General features: G+C 41.2%; 1 protein-coding gene and 1 non-coding gene across 2 annotated transcripts; both read right to left on the reverse strand.

The window, feature by feature from the left end:
* Nucleotides 1-1,704: 1,704 nt before the first annotated feature.
* Nucleotides 1,705-27,082, reverse strand: ZIM2 (zinc finger imprinted 2). The gene is given in 7 exon segments (XM_019716866.2): nt 1,705-2,666; nt 5,197-5,289; nt 7,765-7,891; nt 21,502-21,549; nt 22,172-22,275; nt 23,097-23,540; nt 26,958-27,082. Coding segments are annotated over 6 exon segments (1,713 nt in total). The 5' UTR covers nt 23,476-23,540; nt 26,958-27,082.
* LOC141567770 (U1 spliceosomal RNA) lies at nt 20,299-20,462 on the reverse strand. Its single transcript, XR_012490599.1, has one exon. It is a non-coding gene; the product is annotated as a U1 spliceosomal RNA (small nuclear RNA).

Genomic DNA, 27,082 nt, shown 5'->3' on the forward strand with positions numbered 1-27,082 from the left:
ATTAACACCACCAACAATAAGGCATGACCCCTCAGGATCAGAAACCAATTTATAGTGGGTTGGGTTAGAGTGAACCGTGGTGAGAAAACAGGGCCAGCCAATGAGGACTCTTTGGTCAAGAATGTTGGAAACGAAGAAGAGGGGTTATGTAGCTAACTCTCATTTGGCTGGTGTAGGTTCTGACAAGTCACGTTTGTTGTTAATTTCATGGCTTTGGAACCACATCATAGTTTAACCTCAAAAATGGCTGGATGAGGAGAAGCAGGGCAGTGAATAGCAAGAGCAACAACCCGTACTTCCAGGCTAGTAATCAGGTTCTGGGACTCCAGGTCCAACTGGTTACCATGTATCTTTGTATTTGACCACCATTCAAGTCAGTAACTAAAGTTTTTGACATTATAGCAATATGATAGGAAAGAAATTTTTAGTGCAACTGAGGGTTCATATCTTTAAAGCGTGAAGTATGTCCAGCACAGAACTAGGATTTTAGGTGAAGTTGGCTATGCTGATGATGCCAGAGTCCAAGATGGCAAAACTACTCTTTACAAACAGGACTTTTAAAAGGAGGGAAAAGGAAAATAAGAAACCCCAACCCCCAAGCAAATAACTACAGACAGCTGCCAAAAAAAAAAAAAGAAGAAAAAAAAGAAAAAAACATGATCAGTAACAGCTTTAGGATCTATAAGAACAATTATAAGAAAGTGTTTAGCAAAAATATCTACTTCCCTGAACTAGTGTCTCAAAAAGTCATCGTCTTATCCTAAATCACAAGAGAAATGGCTATCAGAACTTCACCCTAAGAAAGCTTTCTGAATCTGACACTGTAAGTGCCCTTATTTGATTTAACGTGAAACAATGCTGGGCATATAGAGGAATATGACTGCAGTTAGTATGGTACCGTGAGGATATGGCAGAGATTTTTAAAAACCTGGGTTGAGCATTAAGCTATAACATAAGTTATCTCATGGAATCTCACAAAAAACAAACAACAACAACAAAAAGACCCCAAAAACCTGGGTTCAGTTTCTTGCTCCATCACTTACAACCTAAGTTAAATCAACTGACAACTTGGGAACTTTAAGTTTGCTTTATCTGAAAAACAGAATAAATATTCTCACTAGGTACATAGCAACATTCCTTAAAAGATGAAAAAAAAAAAAATACGTGTGGCAATGTTCTGTAAATTGGGAGGTCCTATGTAAATGTATTACCAGTTAAATCAGCTTTGTAGATGACTCAATAGAGGTATACCTCAAAAATCTTTTTACCATGCCGTGTGCTGATACATCCTGTGTGAAGACACTGTACAGAAACACTTCTATAAAAACTTAGGCAACAGATTGCCTGTGTGGAGCCCAACTACGGGTCACAAGTTTTTTATCAGGATGTCAAAATCAAGGTTCTCTATTCTCTGAATTCTATTAAAGAGGGGTGTAATCTATTAGCTTCTCTCCTATGGAACAAAAATACTCTTTGTAAGTTTTTGGCCTGTGCGACTACTGACACATGTATTGAATCTCCTTTTGCAAAAGATTGTTCTACACTCTTGCAACCATTCCCTGTTTTTCGATCACACAATAATGAATTTTCAAGTTGTTAACAAGTTGTGAGGGCTGGTGGAAGGCCTTCACACATTCAGAGCTCTCAGAGCGTCTCTCTTCAGGATGAAGGCAAAAGGTTCAGAGTGTTCTGATGGAAGGTTTTTCAGTACCAATTACACTCAACGGATTTCTCTTGAGAATGGAGTTGATAGTGTTGGGTGAGGTATGAGGGTCGGCTGAAACATTTCCCACATAGCTGACACTGGAAAGGCCTCTCGTGGGCATGAATCCGATAGTGTTGAATGAGATATGAACTCCGACTGAAGGCTTTGCTGCAGTCACAACACTGATAGGCTCGCTCTCCGACATAGTCATGTTTCCGCTGATAGCGAATTAAGTGCCTCTTGATGCGGGGCAACCTAGGTGAGAGAACGTCTGCCTCGTGGGCTTTGAGATGGTGAAAAAAATGCATATCCTGGATAAAAGCTTTGCCACACTGGAAACACTCATAGTAGTCGCCCTGACTATGGATTCTTACACGGCCACAGATATTTGCACGCTGGATGAAAGACTTTCCAGGGGACTTTTCACTGGAAAGAGTCCTCTGGTGTCTGGTGAGGTATGGCATGAGGTAGAAGGCTTCTCTACACTGTTTACCTTCAAAGGGTTTCCTCCCAGTGTGGATCTGCTCATATCTCTCACAGGCTGTTTGAGAACCAAAGGTTCTTTCACAACATTCACATCTGTTGCGTGTGTTCTCCTGGAGGGAAGGCTCAACCACTGGTGGGGGACTGGTGCGAATTCCAGAAGCAGCACATTCCTGGGGAACCTCTTCTAGAGGATGCTCTGACTGTTCAGTAAGATGTGGACTTCTCATAGATTCCTCACTGTCCTGGCTTACTTCCTGAGTGAGGGTCTTGGGCTCACTCATTGTTACAGGGCTTGCAAGCTTCTCCTGGTTGACCTGGTACGGATCCAATGGATCATCAGAAGGCTCTCCTGTGTCTCCTATAAGCCAAAAGTTACCTACTTGCAAATCCTCCATTCCTGCCCCCAAGGGTGAGTTTTCTATAGGCAGGCTTTGCTCTGGAATTAGATCTTTGGTCTCAGGTCTTTTCTCCCAATCTAAAAGAAAGGTAGAAGTTCCTCTACTCTTTTTACTCACAGAGACACATCATTATAGCAGAGACAGAAAAAAAGGGATTAAAAATAATAGGACAGACCTTAAGGAGATTGAGAGGGATTTAAGTGTTTTGCTAAAAGTTTGGACTTTCTTTTGAGGGGGTAAGAAGCTGGTCAAAAGTTTGTGCTTTATAAAGGGAACTCCCTGAGTGGGAAAGAAACTGAAGCTAAGGAAATAAAATACAAGATTGTAACTTAGAAGAGACAACAATGAACACAGTGATAACATCCCACAGACACTCGTGATAAGTGAGCAGAGTATGGGTGAAACAGCAGAGCAAGAACACAGATTAGGAAGTCATCAGAAGAGGGACACTGGACCCATCACAGTGGATTAGATTTTAGGAAATGGTCTCTGAAAAAGTCCTTACTGAAACCTCTGTTTTCCTTGCCTGCTGTCCGGCCAGTGTTCCAGCATGTTCTGCCAGTTCCCCTTTCAAGGAACATTGCAAACCGAGTACTTCACAACCACGGCTCCAGCTTCCTTTCGCTTTAGCCTGCTGGACCTCAACAGCCTCCTAACTGGCTTCTCGGTTGGTTTTCCTAAAGCCCATTTCCCATAGAATAGTCAGAGGGATCTTTCTAGAACAGCGCTGCCCAACAGAATGCCCTGCAGTCATATAAATGATCTATACTTTTATGTCCAATACAGTAGCCATTAGCCACATGTAGCTAATGAGCACTTGAAATATGGCTGGTGTAACTGAGGAACAGAATTTTAAATTTTATGTAATTTTGATTAGTATAAATTTAAGTAATCACATGTGGCTAGTGGCTGCCACGCTAGGCAGCACAGTTCTAAGGTGTCAATAATACTATTTCAGTCCCTGGTTCAAAACTTTCAAATACCTTTTTCACATCTCACTTGGAATGAAACCCACATTCCTTAACATATCCCCATGCAGGCTGGCTCGGGTCTATCTGTGACCTCATCTCTTCACTCAGACCATATCCCTCTTCTTCCTGTTTCTGGAACACCCAAGCTCATTCTGACCTCAGGGCCTCTGTATTTGCTGTTCCTCTGCCTGCCACACCTTCCTCAAACTCCTCCCTGGCTCAGTGACTTCTCAAACCTTCCTCGATGACTCCTTTCCTGACTCCCGTCGTTAACAGCCTCCTGTGGCTCTCTGTCTGCTTTACACTCATATTCTATTATTTGTCTACTTATCACCTCTCACCCCCATTAGAATGCAAGCACCATGAAGGAAGGGATTGTGTCTGTCTTGTCCATTACTGTAGGACAGTGCTTGGACCACCGCAGAGACACAATAAATATCTGTGGAATGATTGAATGAATCAAAGAATGAATGAACAAACTAGAGTAAAGGAGAGAAGACAATGAAAGAAACAGACAGGCAGGTAGAGGAATCCGGTTGGTCGGTCCCTGAATTTTGTCTGGGCACCTGCTTCTCCAGCCACAGGTAATGGCGGGAGGGCTGTGTCGATTAGCACTAGACACAACTACAGTTTCAGGAATGTAACCCACTGAAATGGAGCACTGAAAAATTAGGAAAGATGTGTCCAGCGCTTCTAGGAAAGAAGCCTCCTTGCTCTTAAGAATGCTTCTTGGACACACCTGCTCTCTGTCATGCTGTCTTTAGACAGGAACAAGAAAGCACATTTAGGATTTGTTGGCAGAGTGAAAAGAGAAAATGAAACTAGGTCTTGCTAACATCACAGAGCCCCTACATCCAAGCATCCCTGAAACCTAGCAGACCAGTATTGAAGCTAATAACTCTCTATGGCTTATGCAAGTTTGGGTGTGGTTTTCTGCTAACAGCAACTGAAGGACAACTATGATCCCGGCTGATATACGTGATGACCCAACTCAAAGGAGAGAGTTCATAAAGATGGTAAACGTTATCACATGTAGCCATAGAGTTTGTAAAAGGTAAAATCTAGAAGGTTCTTGTTTTTGAGCCATAAGGATGTTGGGAGGGAACTTTTGGGGATGTTATAGAACACAGTGTGAGTGCATGTGTGTGAGTGTGTATGGGGAGAGGTAGGGGGATGAAAACCAGACTACAGGGTTAAGGAGGGAGGGGAGGGAGCCTTTGGGTGTCAACAAGTCTGAGGAGTTAGCATGAGGGAAAATGAGAGGCAGCTGGAAAGAGAAGTGGTATCACACCAAGGTTTCTTGCTTGTCTCAAAGAGGAAAGACCTATGATTTCTAGCTGCAAGAGCAAAGTCATGGATGAATGGAGGGTTTGGGGCGCTAGAAAAAAGTGAAACTGACCTCCCCGAAGCTGCGCGGCAGCGGAACCTATGCTGTAGGAAGAGACGAGCTTCAGAGAGATGAAAGTGCTGAGTGCACATGGGGTGGTGGCGCCTTGTGAGCCTGAGGTGAGAAACCGACCAGCCTTCTCCCTGACTTGAGTGGGTTCTGAGGAACACTCCCTGACCCGCTGCAGACTGGCTGGGGGCACTGTCTTCTCATGACTCCAGTCTCCACAGCTCACCCCTCACTGCTCACCTGGACATATCTTTGTATCACTGTCTTTCTCCATCGCACATGACTCCTCCTCTTCCAGCTGTGAGATAATGTCAGGTTTAGAGAACTGGTACCCTGTTGAACAAGGAAATTCATGACTTGGGGTTCTGCTGCACCCACAGTGACACCCAGCCTGGGGTCTTAGGGCTCTGAGACAATAAGAAAGATGCAAATTCACACAGAAGAAAAACTTGTTCCTAATGAGTTTGTCCTCAGGAGACCTTTGGCAATGTCTGGAGACATTTTTGGTCGTCACAACTTTGGGAGGAGGAGGGAGTACTACTGATGTCTATAGGTGGCAGCCAGGGGTGCTGCTAAGCATCCTGCAGTGCACAGGACACCCTGGCAAAGAGTGATGTGGCCCTAAGGTCAATAGTGCCGAGGCTGAGAAACTGTTCTAGAGTCAAAACTGAGACAGGAGTTGAGGGCAGTGTGCTGGGTGGGCTCCCTGCTTCAGCACGGGGATCTGCTGATGCGGCTGCTCAAAAAGTGAGCAACGCAGGCTTCTTCTCTTCCTCTGACAACCTTCATTCCCTCAGTCTTAAAACGCTCTTTCTCCCCCTCTGCTAGTTGTGTGTTTCCCAAACTTCAATCATTTGCATACCACCTGCTATGGTTTGAATGGTGGTATCACCCCCAAAATTTTGTGTTGAAAACTCCAATGGGACGGTGTTCGGAGGTGGGGCCTTTGGGAGGTGCTGAGGTTATAAGGATGGAGCCCTCGTGAATGGGATCAGTGCTCTTATAGAAAAGGCTTTAGAGAGCTCCCTCGCCCCTCCACCGTGTGAGGACACAATGAGAAGGCTGAGACCTGGAAGACAGCCTTCACCCAACTGTGCTGGCACCCTGATCCTGGACTTCCAGCCTCCAGAACTGTGAGAAATAAACTTCTGTTGTTTAGAAGCTAGCCAGTCTGTGGTATTCTGTTATAACAGACCAAACAAACTAAGACAACACCTTATTATTTACTTGTTTATTATCTGTCTCACCCCACTAGAATGTAACACCCACGAGAACAGGAATTCTCACCCATTTCATAACCCCACTGGCTATAACAGTACCTGGCACATTGTGAGTTCACTGATGAATGAATGACCCTCACATGTTGACCCTATCAATGTACCATTTATAGTAGTATTTGGTATTTATTTAATTTTTTTTTTTTTAGATGGCCTCTCTTTTTAACTTGAATACACTTAATTTAAATGGAAACTTTATATCAACCTTAGAAATAGAAACTACTGTCATTTTCAAAACCAAACAAAAACTGAAGGTAACATAATATAGATACAGCAGAAACTAAGAGTTGTCACTAGCTTCTGCTACCAAAGGCTCAAGACTTGATGTCTGCTCTCTCTTTGCCAAAACAAAAGATCAACAAGATGCAGAGACTTGCTAGCACCAAAATGACACTCTCTACCTGATATAACCAGAGGTTTGAAAGACAATTAGAAGAGGAGTGTCTTTCGCACCAACTGACTGAAGGATTATTTCACACTGTCCATGTACCACCTAAAATAATCTGTATAACCCACTGTACTCATTCCGCACTTGGGAAGAAAATGTCCTGGGTAATATGTAATCTCCATTAACCCAAAACCTTCAGTGATACAAGAAGCCAGAAATGCCTCCAGGTTACTGCATGAGGACTGGAAACAAAAACTGACTTATTCTCTCTATTGTAAGTCAAAAATGTGGTAACTGAGAGAAGAGTTATATTGCAAAAGGCACACCATTGTGCCTTCTTTGTGACCAATAAAAGTCGTGGTTCAACTTAACATACCCAGGTTTGAGGTAAGGCTCTATTTCCCAACGTAGGTCTCTGACTTCACAAGGATAAAAGCACCAGCCTACTGCCAGTGGAACGGTGTTTGGTTTTGTGTTTTTCAGGAGCCCTTTGGACCCCAAAAAACCACTGAAAAGAGAATCCTGGAACTGACAACAAAAACATTTAGCATATGGGGAAAGGTAAACAACCCTGACTCTGGATGTGAAAAGAGACTGGCAATCTCTGACTCTTAAACTTCAAGGTCAATAGAAACCTTTGGAGCTCCTGGAATTTTCAGCAATTCCTTCACTCATTCAAAGAAAATAACTGAAATTCCTATTGTGCAGAAACCTGATGAAGCAAACCCGTCAGGCAGCACAATAGAGTTTAAGGGAGCAGATTCTGGAGTGACATCCCAACTCTGCCACTTTGTAGCTGAGTGGCTTTGGGCAAGTAACATAACTTGCCTCTGAGTCAGTTTCCTCATTTGAAAAATGGTGATAATAATAACAAGAAGTATAGCCCCTTCACAGGACTAGTCTAAGGATTAAAGGAGTTCAGACGTATAAAGTTCTTAGACTGATACCTGACCCACATTAACTGCTCAGTAAATGCTAGCTACATTATGAGTAACAGTGAATTTGATATTACAATATTGCCTCTGATCTGGGTTGAGACTCATCAACATGGTGAACCACTGACACTGCTGAAAGGACAGAAGAGAGTTGAAAACCACTGCCCCAAGGGGCACAAGCCAAGTTCCATGGAGAAGGCAGACTTACCTAAGGAGACCAGGTTCCTGTAATTCTCCAGCATCACCTTCCTGTAGAGGGTCCTCTGAGCAGTACTAAGAGAGGCTAATTCCTCCCGGCTGAAGTCCACAAACACATCCTGGAATGTCACCAATTCCTAAAACACCAAAGACAATCACAAATGATCAAAATCCAGAAATTATCCCAGGGGGGAAGCAGCCTGACGAGAGAGGGCTGAATGTGAAGTTGACGTTCAGACCAGCAGAAAGCTTCTAGTCCAAGTGTTCTCATCTGGAGGTTACAGGGACCTAGCCATGTATCTTTCTTGTCTTGTAGTCTGAGAGAAGGGGGAACATTTCTAAGATAGTTCCTGCCGCTAATTACTACAAATTTGGGTTGGAGGAACGCCTTAGCCTCAGGAATCAGAGAGAGTTAGGTTCAAGTTCTGGCTCTGTTTTTTCTTATAAGCTTTGCGAGTGTGGGTAGGTTAAGCCTCAGTGACTCATCCATAAAACACAAAAAGCTCATAAATACTAAGAGATAGTTAATTAAGTCTTATTAATAAACAGAGAAATGCAAATCAAAATGACAAAGTACCATTTTATACCCATTCAACTGACAAAAGTTAGGAAGTCTCACTGTACCAAATGTTACCTAGAATGTCAGCCCACAGGATCTCTTATAAGATTCTAAGAAATATGTAAATTGGTAAACCACTTTGGACCCAGAAATTCTATTCCTACGTATATTTGCTCATGTGTACTTAGAAATGTTCATAAAAGTGCTGTTTGTAAAATCCAAAATCTGGAAATGGCACAAACATCCATATACAGTAGAAGAGATAAATATATTTTGGTGTAGTCATACAATGGAATAATACTCCAGCAATACAAACTAATTAAGTACAATCACACGCAACAAACTTGGTAACCTAAGGTTGAATTTAAAAAGCAGATATTAGAAGATTACATAAGACTGTGATGCCCATTTTACTAATATTCAACTTTTTAAAACGTTTTTTATTAGTTTCAGGTGTACAAAACAATGTAATAGTTAGACATTTATCATTTATATCCCTCACACAATAACCCCCCTTCCCCAATCTACTACCCCTCTGACATCGCATACAGCCATTACATTTCCACTGTCTCTATTCCTAATGTTGTGCTCCACTTCTTGTAAATATATATATATATAAAATTGTAGTTGACATTCATTATTGTTCAGCTTAAGGTGTACAGTGCTGTAATCAGGCATCTACGTCATCCCTGAGGTGGTCTCCCTAATGAGACAAGTGTCCATCGGATACCCTACAAAATCTTTACAACATTATTGATTACATTCCCCAAATTGACTTTCATATGCCTGTGGCAATCGTGTGGTTACCGCTTATGCTTTCTAATCCTCTCACCTTCCCCCTTATTCCCACCCCCCTCCCATCTAGCAACCCCCGTTTTTCCTCTATGTCTCTGAGACTGTTTCTGATTAGTTCGTTCATTTATTCTTTTCTTTAGATTCCACATATAAGTGATATCATATGGTATTTGTCTTTCTCTGTCTAACTTATTTCACTTAGCATAATGTTCTCTAGGTCCATCCATATTGTTGCAAATGGTAAGATTTCATTCTTCTTTATGGCTGTGTAATACTCCATTGTATAAATGTACCACAGTTTCTTAATCCAGCTGATGGGCATTTCTGTTGTTTCCATGTCTTGGCTATTGTGTATAGTGCTGCACTAAACATCGGGGTGCATAAATCTTTTCAAATTAGAGTTTTGGATTTCTCTGGGTAGATACCTAGGAGTGGAATTGCTGGGTCATAAGGTAGTTCCATTTTCAGATTTTTGTTTTCCATACTGTTTTCCATAGTGGCTGCACCAATCTGCAATCTCACCAACAGTGCACAAGGGTTCCCTTTTCTCCACATCCTCACCAGCACTTATTGTTTGTTGATTTATTGATGATAGCCATTTTGACTAGGGTGAGGTGATATCTCATTGTGGTTTTTACTTGCATTTCTCTAATGATTAGTGAGGTTGAGCATTTTTTCATATGTCTGTTTGCCATCTGTATGTTGTTCTCTTTAGAAAAATTTCTCTTCATGTCCTCTGCCCAGTTTTTAATTGGGTTGTTTGTTGTTTTGGAGTTGAGTTCAGTGAGTTTTTTATAAATTTTGGATATTAACCCCTTATTGGATATATCATTGGCAAATATCTTCTCCCATTCAGTAGGATCCCTTTTTGCTTTATTGATGGTTTCCTTTGCTTGAAAAGAATTTTTAATTTGATGTAATCCCACATGTTTATTTTTTCTCTTACTTCCCTTGCCCAAGAGGATATATCAGTAAAAATCTTACTCCAGGTAATGTCTGTAAAGTTTCTTCCTATACTTTCTTCTAGGAGTTTTATGGTTTCAGATCTTACATTTAAGTCTTTAAGCCATTTTGAATTTATTCTTGTATATGGTGTAAGGAGGTTGTCCAGCTTCATTTTCTTGCATGTGTCTGTCCAGGTTTCCCAGCACCATTTATTGAATAGATTATCTTTACCACACCATAAATTCTTGCTTCCATTGTTGTAGATTAAATGACCATATAGGCATGGATTTATTTCTGGGCTCTCTATTCTGTTCCATTGATCTATGTGTCTGTTTTTATGCTAGTACCATGCTGTTTTGATTACTATAGCCTTGTAGCATAATTTGATGTCAGGTATTGTTACACCTCCCACTTTGTTCTTATTTTTCAAGGTTGTCATGGCTATCCGGGTCTCTTATGGTTCCATATAAATTTTAGGATTATATGTTCTATTTTTGTGAAAAATGTCCTTGGTAGTTTGATAGGAATTGCGTTGAACCTGTATATTGCCTTAGGCAATATGGACATTTCTATGACTTTAATTTTTTTTTTTAATTTATTGGGGTGATAATTGTTAGTAAAATTACATAGATTTCAGGTGTACAATTCTGTATTACATCATCTATAAATCCCATTGTGTGTTCACCACCCAGAGTCAGTTCTCCTTCCATCACCATATATTTGATCCCCCTTACCCTCATCTCCCACCCCCCAACCCCCTTACCCTCTGGTAACCACTAAACTATTGTCTGTGTCTACCAGTTTTTGTTTCTCATTTGTTTGTCTTGTTCTTTTGTTGTTTTGGTTTATATACCACATATCAGTGAAATCACATGGTTCTCTTCTTTTTCTGTCTGACTTATTTCGCTCAGCATTACACTTTCAAGATCCATCCATATTGTCACAAATGTTCCTATATCATCTTTTCTTACCGCCAAATAGTATTCCATTGTGTATATATACCACAACTTCTTTATCCATTCATGAATCGAAGGACATTTTGGTTGTTTCCACGTCTTGGCCACCGTAAAAAAAGCTGCAATGAACATTGGAGCACACGTGTCTTTATGTATAAATGTTTTCAGATTTTTTGGGTAGATACCCAGGAGAGGGATTGCTGGGTCATATGGCAATTCTATTCGTAATTTTTTGAGGAACCTCCACACTGCCTTCCATAACGGCTGCACCAGTCTGCATTCCCACCAACAGTGTATGAGGGTTCCTTTTTCTCCACAGCCTCTCCAACACTTGTTACTATTTGTCTTGTTGATGATAGCCATTCTGACTGGGGTGAGGTGATATCTCATTGTGGTTTTGATTTGCATTTCTCTGATGATTAGTGATGTTGAGCATTTTTTCATATGTCTATTTGCCATTTGTATGTCCTCTTTGGAGAAATGTCTCTTCAAGTCCTCTGCCTATTTTTCAATTGGGTTGTTTGTTCTTTTTGTTGTTGAGTTGCATGAGTTCCTTGTATATGCCTCTTATCAGAGGCACTACTTGCAAAAATCTTCTCCCATTCAGTTGGTGGCCTCTTTATTTTGTCGATGGTTCTTTTGCTGTGCAAAAGCTTTTAAGTTTCATATAGTCCCATTCGTTTATTTTAGCTTTTACTTCCATTGCCTTTGGAGTCAAGTTCATAAAATGCTCTTTGAACCCAAGGTCCATAAGTTTAGTACCTATGTTTTCTTCTATGCAGTTCATTGTGTCAGGTCTTATGCTTAAGTCTTTGATCCATTTTGAATTAACTTTGGTACATGGTGACAAATAGCAGTCCAGTTTCATTCTTTTGCACGTGGCTATCCAATTCTCCCAGCACCATTTATTGAAGAGGCTGTCTTTCCTCCATTGTATGTTTTTAGCTTCTTTGTCAAAAATCATCTGTCCATATTTATGTGGTTTTATTTCTGGGTTCTCAATTCTATTCCATTGGTCTATGTGTCTGTTTTTCTGCCAATACCATGCTGTTTTGATTATTGTAGCCCTATAGTACAAGCCAAAGTCAGGAAGTGTGATACCTCCATTATTGTTCTTTTTTCTTAAGATTGCTTTGGCTATTCGGGGTCTTTTGTGGTTCCAAACAAATCTGATGATTTTTTGTTCTATTTCTTTAAAATATGCCATTGGGATTTTGATGGGGATTGCATTGAATCTGTATATTGCTTTGGGTAATATGGCCATTTTAACTATGTTGATTCTTCCAATCCATGAGCACGGAATGTCTTTCCATTTCTTTGTGTCTTCTTCAATTTCTTTCAAAAATGTCTTATAGTTTTCAGCATATAGGTCTTTCACATCCTTGGTTAAGTTTATTCCTAGGTATTTTATTCTTTTCGCTGCAATTGCAAAAGGAATTGTTTTTTGTATTTCTTTTTCTGAGATTTCATTGTTAGTATATAGGAAGGCAATGGACTTTTGTGCGTTGATTTTGTAGCCAGCAACTTTACTGTATTCGATGATTGTTTCTAATAGCTTTTTGGTGGAGTCTTTAGGGTTTTCTATATATAGCATCATGTCATCTGCAAAGAGTGATAATTTAACTTCTTCATTCCCAATTTGGATGCCTTTTATTTCTTTCTCTTGCCTGATTGCTCTGGCAAGGAATTCCAACACTATGTTGAAAAGCAGAGGTGATAGGGGACAGCCCTGTCGTGTTCCTGAACGTAGAGCAAAGGGCTTCAGTTTTTCACCATTAATTATGAGATTAGCTGAGGGCTTGTCATATATGGCCTTTATTATGTTAAGGTATTTTCCTTCTATACCTATTTTATTAAGTGTTTTAATCATAAATGGATGTTGTATCTTGTCAAATGCTTTTTCTGCATCAATTGATATAATCATATGATTTTTGTCCTTTATTTTGTTTATGTGATGTATCACATTGATGGATTTGCGGACGTTGAACCATCCTTGTGCCCCGGGGATGAACCCCACTTGGTCGTGATGAATAATCTTTTTAATGCATTGTTGTATTCAATTTGCTAGAATTTTATTTAGGATTTTTGCATCTGTATTCATCAGAGATATTGGTCTGTAGTTTTCTTTTTTTGTGCTGTCCTTACCAGGTTTTGGTATCAGGGTAATGTTGGCCTCATAAAATGAGTTAGGGAGTACTGTCTCTTCTTCAATTTTTTTGGAAGAGTTTGAGCAGGATTGGTATTAGATCCTCTTTGAAGGTTTGGTAGAATTCACTAGTGAAGCCATCTGGTCCCAGACTTTTGCTTTTGGGAAGGTTTTGGATGACTGATTCAATTTCCTTACTGGTGATCGGTCTGTTTAGATTTTCCAGTTCTTCATGGTTCAGCCTTGGAAGGCTATATGTTTCTAAGAACTTGTCCATTTCTTCTAGGTTATTGAATTTGGTGGCATATAGTCCTTCATAGTATTCTTGGATGATCCTTTGTATTTCTGTGGTGTCTGTGATAACTTCCCCGTTATCGTATCTGATTTTGTTAATTAGTGTCTTCTCTCTTTTTATCTTAGTGAGTCTAGCCAAGGGTTTGTCAATTTTGTTAATCTTTTCAAAGAACCAGCTCTTTGTCACATTAATTTTTTCTATTGTCTTTTTGTTCTCTATTTCATTTAGTTCTGCTCTAATTTTTGTTATTTCCTTTCTTCTGCTGACCTTGGGTTTTACTTGTTCTTCTTTTTCTAGTTCTTTAAGGTGTAACATGAGGTTATTTATTTGGGAGTTTTCTTGTTTCTTGAGATAGGCCTGTAATGAGATAAATTTCCTTCTTAAAACTGCTTTCGCTGCATCCCAAAAATTTTGGTAGGATGTATTTTCATTGTCATTTGTTTCTATGTATCTTTTGATCTCTCCTCTAATTTCTTCTTTGACCCAGTCCTTCTTTAAAAGTATGTTGTTTAATCTCCATGTATTTGTGTTTTTTCCTGCTTTCTTTTTGCAGTTGATATCCAATTTCAAAGCCTTGTGATCAGAGAATATGCATGGTATGATTTCAATCTTCTTAAATTTGCTGAGACTGATTTTATGTCCCAATATATGGTCTATCCTTGAGAATGTTCCGTGTACACTAGAAAAGAATGTATAGTCTGATGTTTTAGGATGAAGTGCTCTATAAATGTCAATTATGTCCATTTCATCTAATGTGTCATTTAGGGCTGCTATTTCATTATTTATTTTCTGTTTGGATGATCTATCCATAGCTGTCAATGATGTATTTAAGTCCCCTAGTATAATTGTGTTTTGGTCAATTTCTCCCTTTAGTTCTGTTAGTAGTTGCTTGGTATATTTCGGTGCTCCCTGATTGGGGGCATATATATTGATGACTGTTATGTCTTCTTGTTGTATAGTCCCCTTCACCATTATGAAATGTCCATCTTTGTCTCTTGTTATCTTTTTCACCTTGAAGTCTGTTTCATCTGATATCATTATGGCTACACCTGATTTTCTCTGGGTACCATTTGCTTGGAGTGTCAATTTCCACCCTTTCACTTTGAGTCTATGCTTGTCCTTGTAGCTGAGATGTGTCTCTTGGAGACAGCATATGGTTGGGTTTAGTTTTTTGATCCAATCTGCTACTCTGTGCCTTTTTATTGGTGAGTTCAGTCCATTTACATTTAGGGTGATTATTGATATGTGAGGATTTCCTGTCATTCTATCTTTAGTTTTCTGGTAAGGCTGTGTCTCCATTGTTTCTTTGCCTTTTTGTTGTTGTCTATTATTTCTGTGTGGTGGTATTCTATGATGTTTCCCTCTGTTTCTTCTTTTATTTCAGTATATATTTCAGTTCTGGATTTTTTTGAGTGGTTACCCTTAAGTTTATGTAAAAGAAAGTTTGATAATTAGAGTATTCCATTTTCTTCAGCACGCTTACTTTCTCCATTCCCATATTCCGGTTCAGGCCTTTACTCTCCCCCTTTTTGAGTTTTGGTTGCCACAAATTGTCCCTGTTGATGGTGGTCGAATAGCCTCCTTTAGTATTACTTGTAGTGCAGGTTGTGTATTAGAAAATTCCCTCAGCTTCTGTATGTCTGGAAAGGTCTTTATTCCTCCTTCATATCTAAAGGATATCTTTCCTGGATATATTATTCTTGGCTCATGATTTCTCGATTTCAATAGTTTGAATATTTGGTTCCACTCCCTCCTGGCTTGAAGAGTTTCTGCTGAAAAATCTGATGACAATCTAATGGGCTTTCCTTTGTAAGTTACCATCTTCTTTTCCCTGGCTGCCTTGAGGATTCTTTCTTTGTCGTTGATTTTAGACAGCTTCAATGCAATGTGCCTTGGAGAAAGCCTGTTGGGATTGAGGTAACTAGGTGTTCTATTTGCTTCTTGGATTTGAGGATCCAGTTCTGTCCACAAGTTTGGGAAGTTCTCATCGACAATTTGTTTGAATATATTCTCTGTTCCCTTCTCTCTTTCTTCTCCTTCTGGTATGCCCATTATTCTTATATTGCCCTTTCTGATGGAGTCAGAAAGTTCTTGTAGAGTTCTTTCATTTCTTTTAAGTCTCAAGTCTCTTTCTTCTTCCTTCTGTGTCATTTGCAGGTTTCTATCTTCGATGTCATTGATTCTTTCCTCCATCTGGTCAACTCTACTACCTAAGCTGGTTATTTAATTCTTAATTTCTTCTATTGAGTTCTTTATCCCAGAAATTCTATTTGGTTCTTTTTTAAAATTTTAATCTCTTTCGTAAAATGCTCATGCTGTTCTTTGATTGTGTTTCTGAGTTCATTTAACTGCCTATCTGTGTTTTCTTGCATCTCGTTGAGTTTTTTCAGAACTGCAATCTCGAATTCTCTGTCATTTAAGTCACATATTTCTGTATCTGCCTTTTCAGGAGATTTTTCACTTTCTTTCTGAGCTATCTTGTTGCCTTGGTTATTCATGGCAATTACTGGTTTACTATTTCTCTTCCTAGACATCTACAGGAGTGGCTTCTGCAACAGGTTGATAGGAAGCGGTCTTTCTTTTGTTTTCCAGTACTTGTTGGTAGAATGTTTTATTTTTTCTCCGACTGCAGCTTATTTTTCTTCTCCCACACGGTAGTGCTATGTTTTCTCTGCACTATTCCAGCTTCTCACACAGTGGGGGGATTCCCTGGGAGACGGGCTTCTCCTCTGTTAATAGTTCGTCTAGGTCACAGGGCGCAGTGTCCCAGTGGGTATGCAGAGAGCTTTTGATGTTCCAAAGCTCTTCCAGCTCCAGATTCAGAGCCCGTATGTTTCAGCAGTTCTGTTTACTCCTGCAGGGATCTTCCCAGATAAGTGGGGCCAGGGGAGGGGTGAGTTGTGAGAGGTGGCCCAGAGCAATGGCAGCGACCACCACCACAGCCGGTCCTGCTTCCACAGCTCCCTACCCTTTGCCGGAACTAGTTGGGCTGCGAATTTGTGTCTGCAGTCCACAGTTCTCAGAACAGCAAATATTCTATTCTTTTGATCTGACACTGCTACTGTTCTGTATCTAGCACCGGGCAGGTGGGGGCCGGGTGAGCTCTGGGAGGGTAGGGAAGGGGCGGCTAGTCTCAGTGCCTAAGGCTTCCATTCTCTGCTTGGCAATGAGGGCTTAAACCACTGTTTTCAGCCTTCTTCCCTCAGTCTTTTCTCCGAGGTCTCTGCCGTGAGCTTTGGGTTCAGCCATGTTATATGCTGCCCCCTCAGCCCTGTGGGAAGTGGAGTCCTAGCAGTCCGAGTTCTTCCCTGTCCTGCAGCTGCGGTAGTTCCGGGAAGCAGCAAGCTCAGAGCACTGAGCTAGGTCTGCGACCTGCCGCCTCCGCGGCTCCGTCTCAGCACTTCTCCCTTTCCTCCTACCCCCCCCACCCCCCACTCGCGTAGATCTCCCACCTGTAGGTGATTTCGGTAGTGGGCCTCTTCGTCTTGCCTGTCTACTGTGCAGGAAGTCCTTTATGGAGTTTTTGTTGTTCGATTCATTGTAAATTCCAGGGGAGCTTTACAGAGGCTCACCTCACACCGCCATTTTTCCTCAATAAAATAATGTCGATTTTAATTCTTCCTATCCATGAGCATGGTATGTATTTCCATCTATTTGTATCTTCTTTAATTTCTCTCTTCAGTGTCTTATAATTTTCTGAGTACAGATCTTTCACTTCCTTGGTTAAATTTATTCCCAGGTATTTTATAGTCTTTGAAGCAATTGTAAATGGGATTGTTTTTTTAATTCTCCTTCTGATATTTTATTATTGGTATATACAAATGCAACTGATTTCTGAATATTAATTTTGTATTCTGCTACTTTACTAAATTCATTTATCAGTTCTAATAGTTTTCTGGTGGAGTCTTTAGGGTTTTCTATATATAGTATCATGTCATCTGCATATAATGACAATTTCACTTCCTCCTTACCAATTTGGATGCCATTTATTTCTTTTTCTTGTCTGATTGCTGTGGCTAGGACTTCCAGCACTATGTTGAATAGAAGTGGAGAAAGTGGGCAACCTTGCCTTGTTCCTGATCTTCAGGGGAATGGTTTTAGCTTTTCCACATTGAGTGTGATGTTAGCTGTGGGTTTATCATAGATGGCCTTTATTATGTTGAGATATGGTCCCTCTATGCCCACTTTCTTAAGAGTTTTTATCATAAATGGCTGCTAGATTTTGTCAAATGCTTTTTCTGCATCTATTGATATGATCATGATTTTTATTTTTGATTTTGTTAATGTGTATCACATTAATTGATTTGCAGATGTTGTACCACCCTTGCATACCAAGAATGAATCCCACTTGATCACGGTGTATGATCTTTTTAATGTATTGCTGAATTCTGTTCACTAAGATTTTGTTGAGGATTTTTGCATCTATGTTTATTTGGGATATCAGCCTGTAGTTTTCTTTTTTTGTAATCTCTTTGTCTGATTTGGGGATCAGGGTGATAATGGCCTCATAAAAAGTGTTTGGGAGCCTTCCCTCCTTTTGGATTTTTTGGAATAGTTTGAGGAGAATAGGTGATAATTCTTTTTTGAACATTTTGTAAAATTCATCTGTAAAGCCATCTGGTCCAGAGCTTTTGTTTGTTGGGAGCTTGTTGATTACTGATTCAATTTCCCTGGTGGTTATCAGTCTATTCAGGTTTTTCGTTTCTTCTTGAGTTAGCCTCGGAAGGTTGTCTGCTTCTAGAAAATTGTCCATTTCTTCCAGAATGTCTCAGTTGTTGGCATATAGATGCTCATAGTGATTTCTTAAAATTATTTGTATTTCTGTGCTGTCTGTTGTCGCTTCTCCTCTTTCATTTCTGATTTTATTAATTTGGGGCCTCTCTCTTTTTTTTTTCTTTCTTCTTTTGTTTGATGAGTCTGGTTAAAGGTTTGTCGAATTTGTTTATCTTCTCTAAAAACCAACTCTTGGATTCATTGATCTTTTGTATTGTTTTTCTGGTCTCTATTTCATTTATTTCCACTCTGATCTTTATTATTTCCTTCCTTGTACTCCCTTTGGGCTTATTTTGCTGTTCTTTTTCCAGATCTCTTAAGTGTGAAGATAAACTGTTAATTAGTGAGGTTTCTTGTTTCTTTAGGTAAGCCTGCATTGCTATGAATTTCCCTCCTAGTACTGCTTTCGTTGCATCCTATAGCTTTTGGGTCATCATGTTTTCATTTTCGTTTGTCTCGAGATATCTTTTGATTTCTTGACCAAGATTCCTTGATCTCATTGTTTACCCATTCATTATTTAGTAGCATGTTATTCAGCCTCCATGTATTTGTGTGTCTTCCAGTTTTTTTCCTGCAGTTGATTTCTAATTTCATAGCACTGTGGTCAGAGAAGACAATTGGTATGATTTCAATTTTCTTAAATTTATCAAGACTTGTTTTGTGGCCTAACATGTGGACTATCTTGGAAAATGTTCCATGTGTGCTTGAGAAGAACGTGTATTCTGCAGCTTTGGGGTGAAATGCTCTGAAAATATCGATTAAATCCAACTGGTCCAATGTGTCATTTAAGGCCGTTGTTTCCATATTGGTTTTCTGTCTGGAAGACCTGTCCCTTCTTGTTAGAGGTGTGTTGAAATCCCCTACTATGATAGTGTTACTGTTCATCTCTGTCTTTATGTCAGTCAATATCTGTTTTATACATTTAGGTGCTCCTACGTTGGGTGCATAGATGTTTACTAGGGTCATGTCCTCTTGTCAGATTGATCCCTTTATTATTATGTAGTGCCCATCTTTGTCTTTTAATATATTCTTCATTTTGAAGTCTATTTTGTCAGATATAGTATTGCAACTCCAGCTTTTTTCTCATTCCTATTTGCATGAAATATCTTACCCAACCCTTCACTCTCAGCCTGTGTGAGTCTTTTGATCTGAGGTGAGTCTCTTGTATACAGCATATGCAAGGGTCTTGCTTTCTTATCCACTCAGCCACCCTATGTCTCTTGATTGGAGCATTTCATCCATTTACATTTAAAGTGATTACCGATAGGTACATAGTTACTGCCATTTTTTAAATTTGTAGTTATTTTCACCTTTTTTCTGTTTGCAGAAGCCCTTTTAATATTTCCTGCATTGCTGGCTTGGTGGTAATAAATTCCTTTAGCTTATTCTTTTCTGGCAAGGTCTTTATCTCTCCTTCAATTTTAAATGATAGCCTTGCTGAATAAAGCAATTTAGGTTGTAGGCCTTTGTTTTTCATCACTTTGAGTACCTCCTGCCACTCCCTCCTGGCCTGTAAAGTTTCTGTAGAAAAGTCATTGATAGTCTTATAGGAGTTTCCTTGTATGTAACCGTCTGTCTCTCTCTTGCTTTTAGGATTCTCTCTTTGTCTTTAACTTTTGCCATTTTAACTATAATGTGTCTTGGTGTGGACCTGTTTGGGTTTATTCTGGTTGGAACTCTCTGCACTTCCTGGGCTTGTATGTCGGTTTCCTTCACCAGGTTAGCGAAGTTTTCAGTCATTATTACTTCAAATATGTTCTCGATTCCTTGCTCCTTTCTCTTCACCTTCTGGTATTCCTATGATGTAAATTTTGCGCTTGATGTTATCCCCGAGGTCTTTAAACTATTTTCATTGTTTTTTATTCTTTTTTCTTTTTGTTGTTCCGTTTGGGTGATCTCTGCTAACTTGTCTTCTAAGTCGCTGATTCGATCCTCTGCCTCATCTAACCTTCTGATAATTACTTCAAGTGTGTTTTTTATTTCAGTTATTATATTCTTTGGTTCTAACTGGTTGTTCATTATGATTTCTCTATCCTTCTTTATGTCGTCACTAAGCTCCTTAAACATTTTTTTTTCAGGGGAGAAGGTGAATGCAGTCCCCCACTACCACAAATTATGCAGTCGAGTTTCCCACATTTGGGGAAATCGCAGGGGTCAGCACATCCAGAGTGCAATGGATAAGCCTCGCCCTGGGAAAACCACTTTCGTGATCATTGTATCTCTCCTGCCAGATAAGTATCCTTAAACATTCTTATCATCAGTGTTCTGAACTCCGTCTCTGATAGATTGGTTCACTCTATTTCATTTTGTTCCAATTCTGGAGGTTTCTTCTGTTCTTTTATTTGGGACATGTTTCTTTGCTTTCCCATTCTGACTGACTCTCTGTGTTTACTTTGATGTATTAGATAGCTCCCCTAGGGTTCTTGGGTTTTGCTGGGTTATCTTATATAATATGTGCCCTTTATATTTGACTTATACCACTTCCCTATTCTACTGTGTGTGTGCTCCAAAGGTGACCCTTGTGTTGTGTATATTGCCCTGTTAAAGCTGAATTTTAATTGCTTTTGGCTTGTCAGTAGGTGGGATTGACTCCTAGGCTAACTAGTTGTGAGACTTGGCTCTGCCCACAGTGGATGATCTGCTGTGTGAGGGTTGATCACTCAAATGAGACTTGGCCCCTATGGGCTCTTGTGCCTGTAGAGAATTCCCTCTGGGTGTGTCCCTTGTAGGTCAAACCCGGTAATACTCTGGTTTGATCTGGAGTTGGCCTCTGGGTGTGTTGAATCTTATGCCTCTTGGGCTGGGCCCTTGAAGTAATCCTTGTACTAGTCTCTTAGCTGTTCTGTGTGATGAGCAGAGAGTCCTTTGATGGGTTATAGATGTTCAATTTGTGGTAAGTTCCAGATTAGAACTCAAGAAGACCACCTCGCTGCCGCCATTCCTATGACGTCACTCCAATATTCACCTTTTGTGTTTCCAGGACAACATTATGCAGATCAATGACTACCTGGCTGCCCAGTTCCTACAGAGGGGTTAATTTGGCTCACGTGTGTTTTAAAAGGTGGTTTTTTTTTTTCATTCATATTGGCTAACATCACCAAAAAGTTTATAGATTTCATATTACTAACTAGAATTTTGGCTTCTCTTTTAAAAAATCAGAAGACCTGGGCCCACCTTCTCACATGGCACCATCAGCTAAAGTTGAGTCATAGCTGCCCTTAGGGGCAGGCGCTCCCCAGTCATAATCCACCCATTTGTAAATTCCTCGTTCACATTACCTCGGCTGTCCCTGTGAGCATCTTCTCTTAGGATCCTTGCCATGGACACTGTAGGGACAGAGGGCTACTCTCAGAAACAGGTCTTCTAGAATAGTGTTTCTCAACCTTTTTTTCCTTATCTCCCCATCAAGGAGCCTTCTTAGACAGTTTTTTCCTAATTGCCAACTTGCATGAATTATTTTCTGGTTCTAAAGGAAGTGCAATGTATTGATTTCATTGTCTTTTAGGTTTCAAAACGTGATTTAACAAGTGCATTTTTGAAAAAAAGAAAACCCCACACCCATATCATATCCTTGTAATAACTGCCATTTCTTTCATACATTAAAAAGAGCATAATAATAGTGCAAACCACATGAAGATTGTTTTGAATAAGCCAATAGTAAAGATAAAATAAAATACTAAACAAACAAAAAAATTAATTCAAGAGATAGGAAAAGAGGAAAAATGTTAAAGAGATAGCATGTGTGATAAGTACAAGAGAGAAAATAAAGCTGGAAAGGGAATCAGAAGAAAAATTTAAATAAGCTAGCCAGGGGAAGACAGTTACGTGATATTTACATGAAGACTTAAAGAAAATGAGGATGTAGTTCAATTAGATAGGGAAGGTCCAGAAATCAGGAAGGTGAGATTGCCATATTGGAGAACCAAGTCAGAAGAAAGCCTGACTCACTTGGGATCCAGCAGATGGCAAATTGTCAAACATCTCTATGCCCTCCTTTTGGTCTTCTCCAGTGTTCCTCTCTTCTGCAAGGACAGAGTCCTGAGCAGGAAAATCTAGAAGGGAGAAAGGAATGATCATGGAATTGAGCCCACTCTGGCAGCACCCACAGACACAGAGGTGCCTGCCACCCCCACACTACCCTGTCCTGCCATGGGAGGTAGTAGCGGTACAGGTGATAAGAGAAAGATCATTAAATCATTTCTCAGCTCAACATAGCAAGTTCTGAAAAATCTCTGGTTATCTACCAGCTCTAAATCCTTCAATGGCTCCCCACTGCTTTGCAAATACAGTGGAAGTTCCCTCCTCGATATCAGTGGTTCCCCGTCTCACTGTCCACTGAATCACCAGGGAACCTGTTTCTCAACTGCAAAATGTAAATAATAATACTTATACTTGTAAGGGCTCTTGTAAGGATTAAGCATTACATATGTAAAGCACACAGTAGGCACTGAAAGCAATACAGCTCTTATTAAGATTTTCCTGCATCTTTTTCATTCACTGATCAGCCACAACTTTCCCCTATAGAAACCTTAACATTGAAGGCCTTCCTTGCCTGTAGACTCTTTCCAAGTGCACCTTTCATTAATCTGTTGTTTCTTTCTTATATCCTAGAGAGCTCTTTCCTTTCCCCCTGGGAATTCCAGTTCTACCAATAGTTTTGTGCCTTTGACCATTTTTTAACTCTAGGACAATATTCCCTATGTCCACTAGAGGCAGTGTAACACTGGGCTTAAACGTACAGATGCCAGAGCCAGCTAACTAACTCTGCCTAACTCTGCCAATTACTAAATGTTTATTCAGCTCCCATTAAATGCCAGGCACACAGCAGATGTTCAATAAATGGAAATGGCCAGTTGCTTCTTTCCTCTCTCACCTGTCTCCTCACATGCTTGGATCAAGTTTGCCACTAGGGTTTCTGCCTCTGTGCTGTTCTTGGGCTGATTCAACCTCACCCATGTCTGAACCTTCTCTGGCAGGGTGTTCAGAAACTGCTCCAGCACCAGTAGTTCCATCATTTGCTCCTTGGTGTTTGTCTCTGGCTGCAGCCATTGCCAACAGAGCTCCCAGATTTGGCTCACAGCTTGGTGAGGCCTGGTCACTGACAGGTACTGAAAATGCCTGAAGTTTTCATGAGAAATTTTCAGAGCCCCTGGGTTTCTTATGGGAATGGTTTCTCGATTCTCTTCCTGATCACATGCACAAAAGAGCTGGGGACTGCTCAAGCGATCCAAAACCCGTGTCACGTGCAGCATTGTTACAGCTTGGTCCTTCCGAGGATGGAGATACTCGAAAAGGCAGGGTGCTCAAGAACACAGTGCTGTGGAAGATGGTGGGAAGAGCTATATCAGATAAACGAAGGATACAGACCTCAGGACTTGCGGAAATTACATACAGACTTACCAGTGGCATGCATAGTTAGGATTGGACAGTGAGGGGGAGGTGATTTGAAGGACGTTATTTAGCTCATTTCACACAAATGCCTAAATACACATTCACAGAGATTTGCACGCCTACAGACGTGATGCTGCCTGAGCCCATTCTCAAGTCTGGAAAATCCACAGGCATTGGCTAGAAATAGTTCAGAAATGGCATTGTAGGGAAAAGAGACTTGAAACCCAAACCACAATGAACTGATGAACCACAGAAGAAAGGATTTCATTTCAAAATATCAATGAGTTAAAATGACTATATATTATACAGAATGAGGAAAGATCCTTACCATACATATATCCTACTGGATTCATATGCAAAATATATAAAGTGTTCACATGAATCAGTAAGAAAAAAGCAGACAAAATAAGAGTAACAAGGTTCAAAGCTTTGAGCAGTATTGCACAAAAGAAGATAGCTAAATGGCCCATAAACATGTAACAAGGCTCAATTTCATTAGTTATTAGAGTAAAATAAATTAAAAGCACAATGAAGTATCACTACACACCCTCCAGAATACTCAAAATGAAAAAAAATCAGACAATAGTAAGTGTTTGAGAGGAGACAGAGCCACAGTAGAATGATATATACATGCACTGGAACTTTAAACAGAATTGAGAACATGGATGTATCTTGCTGTTGAGTGAAAGAAAGCAGGCTCAAAAAAAAGGTTCACATTATATGATTCCATTTGTATACAGGTCAAAAACATTCAATACAAATCTAAGTCAAAATAGTGGTTACCGTTGGCACTGGGGGCAGCAGTGGTAATGCCTGGGACAGCAGAAGGTGCTTCTGGAAAGCTGGTAATGTTCTATTTCTTAATTTAGGAGCTCGTGACATGGCCACAGTATGTTCACTTTGTGAAAACTGAGCTCTACACATATAACTTGTGAACTTTTCTGTACGTGTATTTCACTAAAAAAGTTCTAGTTTAGGGAAACATCTAGGTTATAGTATCAAGTGAAAAAAGAAGGAAACAAACTTGTATATAGACTATATGCTTAACCCTATAAAGCACAGGAAAACACTAGAAAGTAAACTGAGATACTGCACCAGGGGGTTATCTATGAGCAGTTATCTATGAGCATTCATTATGGAATATTTATTTGACATCTAGGAAGTTTCTGTACTCTGGAACATTGGCCATCTCCACTAAATGATGTGAAAACCTGGGCAATTTGTAGCACCTCTCTGAATTTAACTTTTCTCATCTGGTAAAATGACAAAAAAGAAGGAAAATATTCTTTTCCGTCTGCTGTTAAGGATTAAGGAAGGCGGAAGATTAAAACCACAAGACATACCATCCTGAAGAGTCAATTTTTTAACCTACTATTAAGGAAAATTCTCTACAGTGAGGTAAAAATGTGTATTATATAACTTAATAAAAAATCTTATGAATTTTGAAACAAAACAGAGCAGTAAGTAAATTTCCTAAAAGAAGAAAGGTAGTATCTATACTTTCTACCCAAACAGTCCCTTTTATCCCCCCACCAGAAGTTCTTGGAAACGGGAGGAAATCATGTTAATAAATAGTGACGAGCGGCCAGTTGGCTCAGTTGGTTAGAGTGCAGTGCTCATAACACCCAGGTTGCTGGTTCAATTCCCTCATGGGCCAGTGAGCTGCGCCCTCCACAACTAGATTGAAGACAACGATTTGACCTGGAGCTGAGCTGCGCCCTCCACTAGATTGAAAACAACTTGACTTGGAGCTGATGGGTCCTGGAAAAACACATTGTTCCCCAATATTCCCTAATAAAATTTTTTTAAAAATAGTGGCAAAAGCAGCTCACATATTAAATACTTAAAACAAAAAAACCAAGAGTCCTTAAAAATGTATGACTTCCTTGATTTCAGAGTAGGGAAAATCATCCCAAGAAGTAGGGCTAAGAGTGTCCGGAGAAGGGAATGGAAACCAAGAGACTCTGGGTGGGCAGAGGGTATGGTGGGAGGCGTAAATATGGACTGAAGGGAGCAAAATGAAGAGGGGTGCCTAGGCAAGAGAAAAGGAGCAAAGCAAGAAAGCAAGGCAGGGCAGAGTGCAGGGGCAGAGGAGTGGGGAGAGATAAAGAGGAAGAGCAGAAAATAGGGACAGGATTGGAAAACTAGGTATAGCCAGGGTAGGAAGGAGATACACAGAGAGGGGCAGGACTGAGAGAAAGCAGTGGTGGGGCTGAGGGAGAGGAAGGGGTCTGCAGCCAGGGCAGAGGGGAAGGACACAGAGAGGAGTAGGATAGGTACAGAAGGAGGAACGGGGCTAATGCACAAGAAGAAAGAGCCAAGGGGAGGGCCAGAGAGAGGAGTGGGGAGACTGAAAAAGAGGGGAAGCAGCAGACTGAAAAGACAGAACAGGATGAGGGGGAGCAGCAGGACGAAGTCCAGCAGCAGGATGGGAAAGGAGTAATGAGGGGGAGGAGCAGGATGAGGGGCGGAGCAGGATGAGGGGCAGAGCAGGATGAGGGGTGGAACCGTTTGAGGGGCGGAGCAGAATGGGGGCGGAACAGGATGAGGGGTGGAGCGGGACAGGGGCGGGCCGGGATGAGGGCGGGGCCAGATGGGGGCGGGCCCGGACGAGGGGCGGAGCCGGACGAGGGGCGGAGCCGGACGAGGGGCGGAGCCGGATGAGGGGCGGAGCGGGATGGGGGGCGGAGCGGGATGGGGGCGGAGCAGGATGAAGGGACCCAGCAGCAGGAGGAGGGGACGAAGAAGGATGAGGGAAAGGAGCTGGGAAAGCTGAGGAGGGCACAGGGCGGAGGGGAGAAAGGCAGAGCCAAAAGATGAGGCCAGGAGAGGAAGGTCAGAGCTGGAATCAGAGGGTGAGGGTCAGGGCCAAAGACCAGTCTTGAGCAAGGGGTGGAGCGGGCGTACCTGTCCTATCCAGAAGGTCGAGGGCGTTTACTGGTGGCCTTGGAGAAGAAGAAACCGGGCCTGATCCCCAGAAAGGGGTCAAGAGGGGAGGGGAAGCCGCCCTTGCGCACCGTCCCCTCAGTTCCCGGGTTTTCTCAGCCAGGACATCTGACCTATGGATGCCCCTCACACCGCACACCACACTCCCTCCCTGTCGTTCTTCACCACGGAGGAGCCCTCCTGTAGCCGCCCAGCCCGCCATTGCATCCCCCTGACGGAGGCCGGCGTTCCCCTCAGGAAATCCCGCGCCTCACAGCCCTGGGCTTCTTGCATTCTGAGGCCGCCTGGCCTGCCCTCGAGTTCACCCCTCATCCTTATGTCTCCTATGGCCCTGTCCAGGTCCCGCGCTGTCTGCGCGCAGTGCACTCATGCCCGCCCGGGGAACCTCAGTACTCACCTAGTCCACCCGACGTCCTCGCCTGACTGAGGCACTCTGCTTCGCACTTCCTGCACTTCCCGCCCCAAAGCGGCGCGTGCGCGTGAGCAATGAGGGGCTGCTGGAGCGCAAGGCCTCGAAATCCG

The sequence above is a fragment of the Rhinolophus sinicus genome, linkage group LG11 (genome assembly GCF_036562045.2).
Source record: "Rhinolophus sinicus isolate RSC01 linkage group LG11, ASM3656204v1, whole genome shotgun sequence".
NCBI lineage: Eukaryota > Metazoa > Chordata > Mammalia > Chiroptera > Rhinolophidae > Rhinolophus > Rhinolophus sinicus.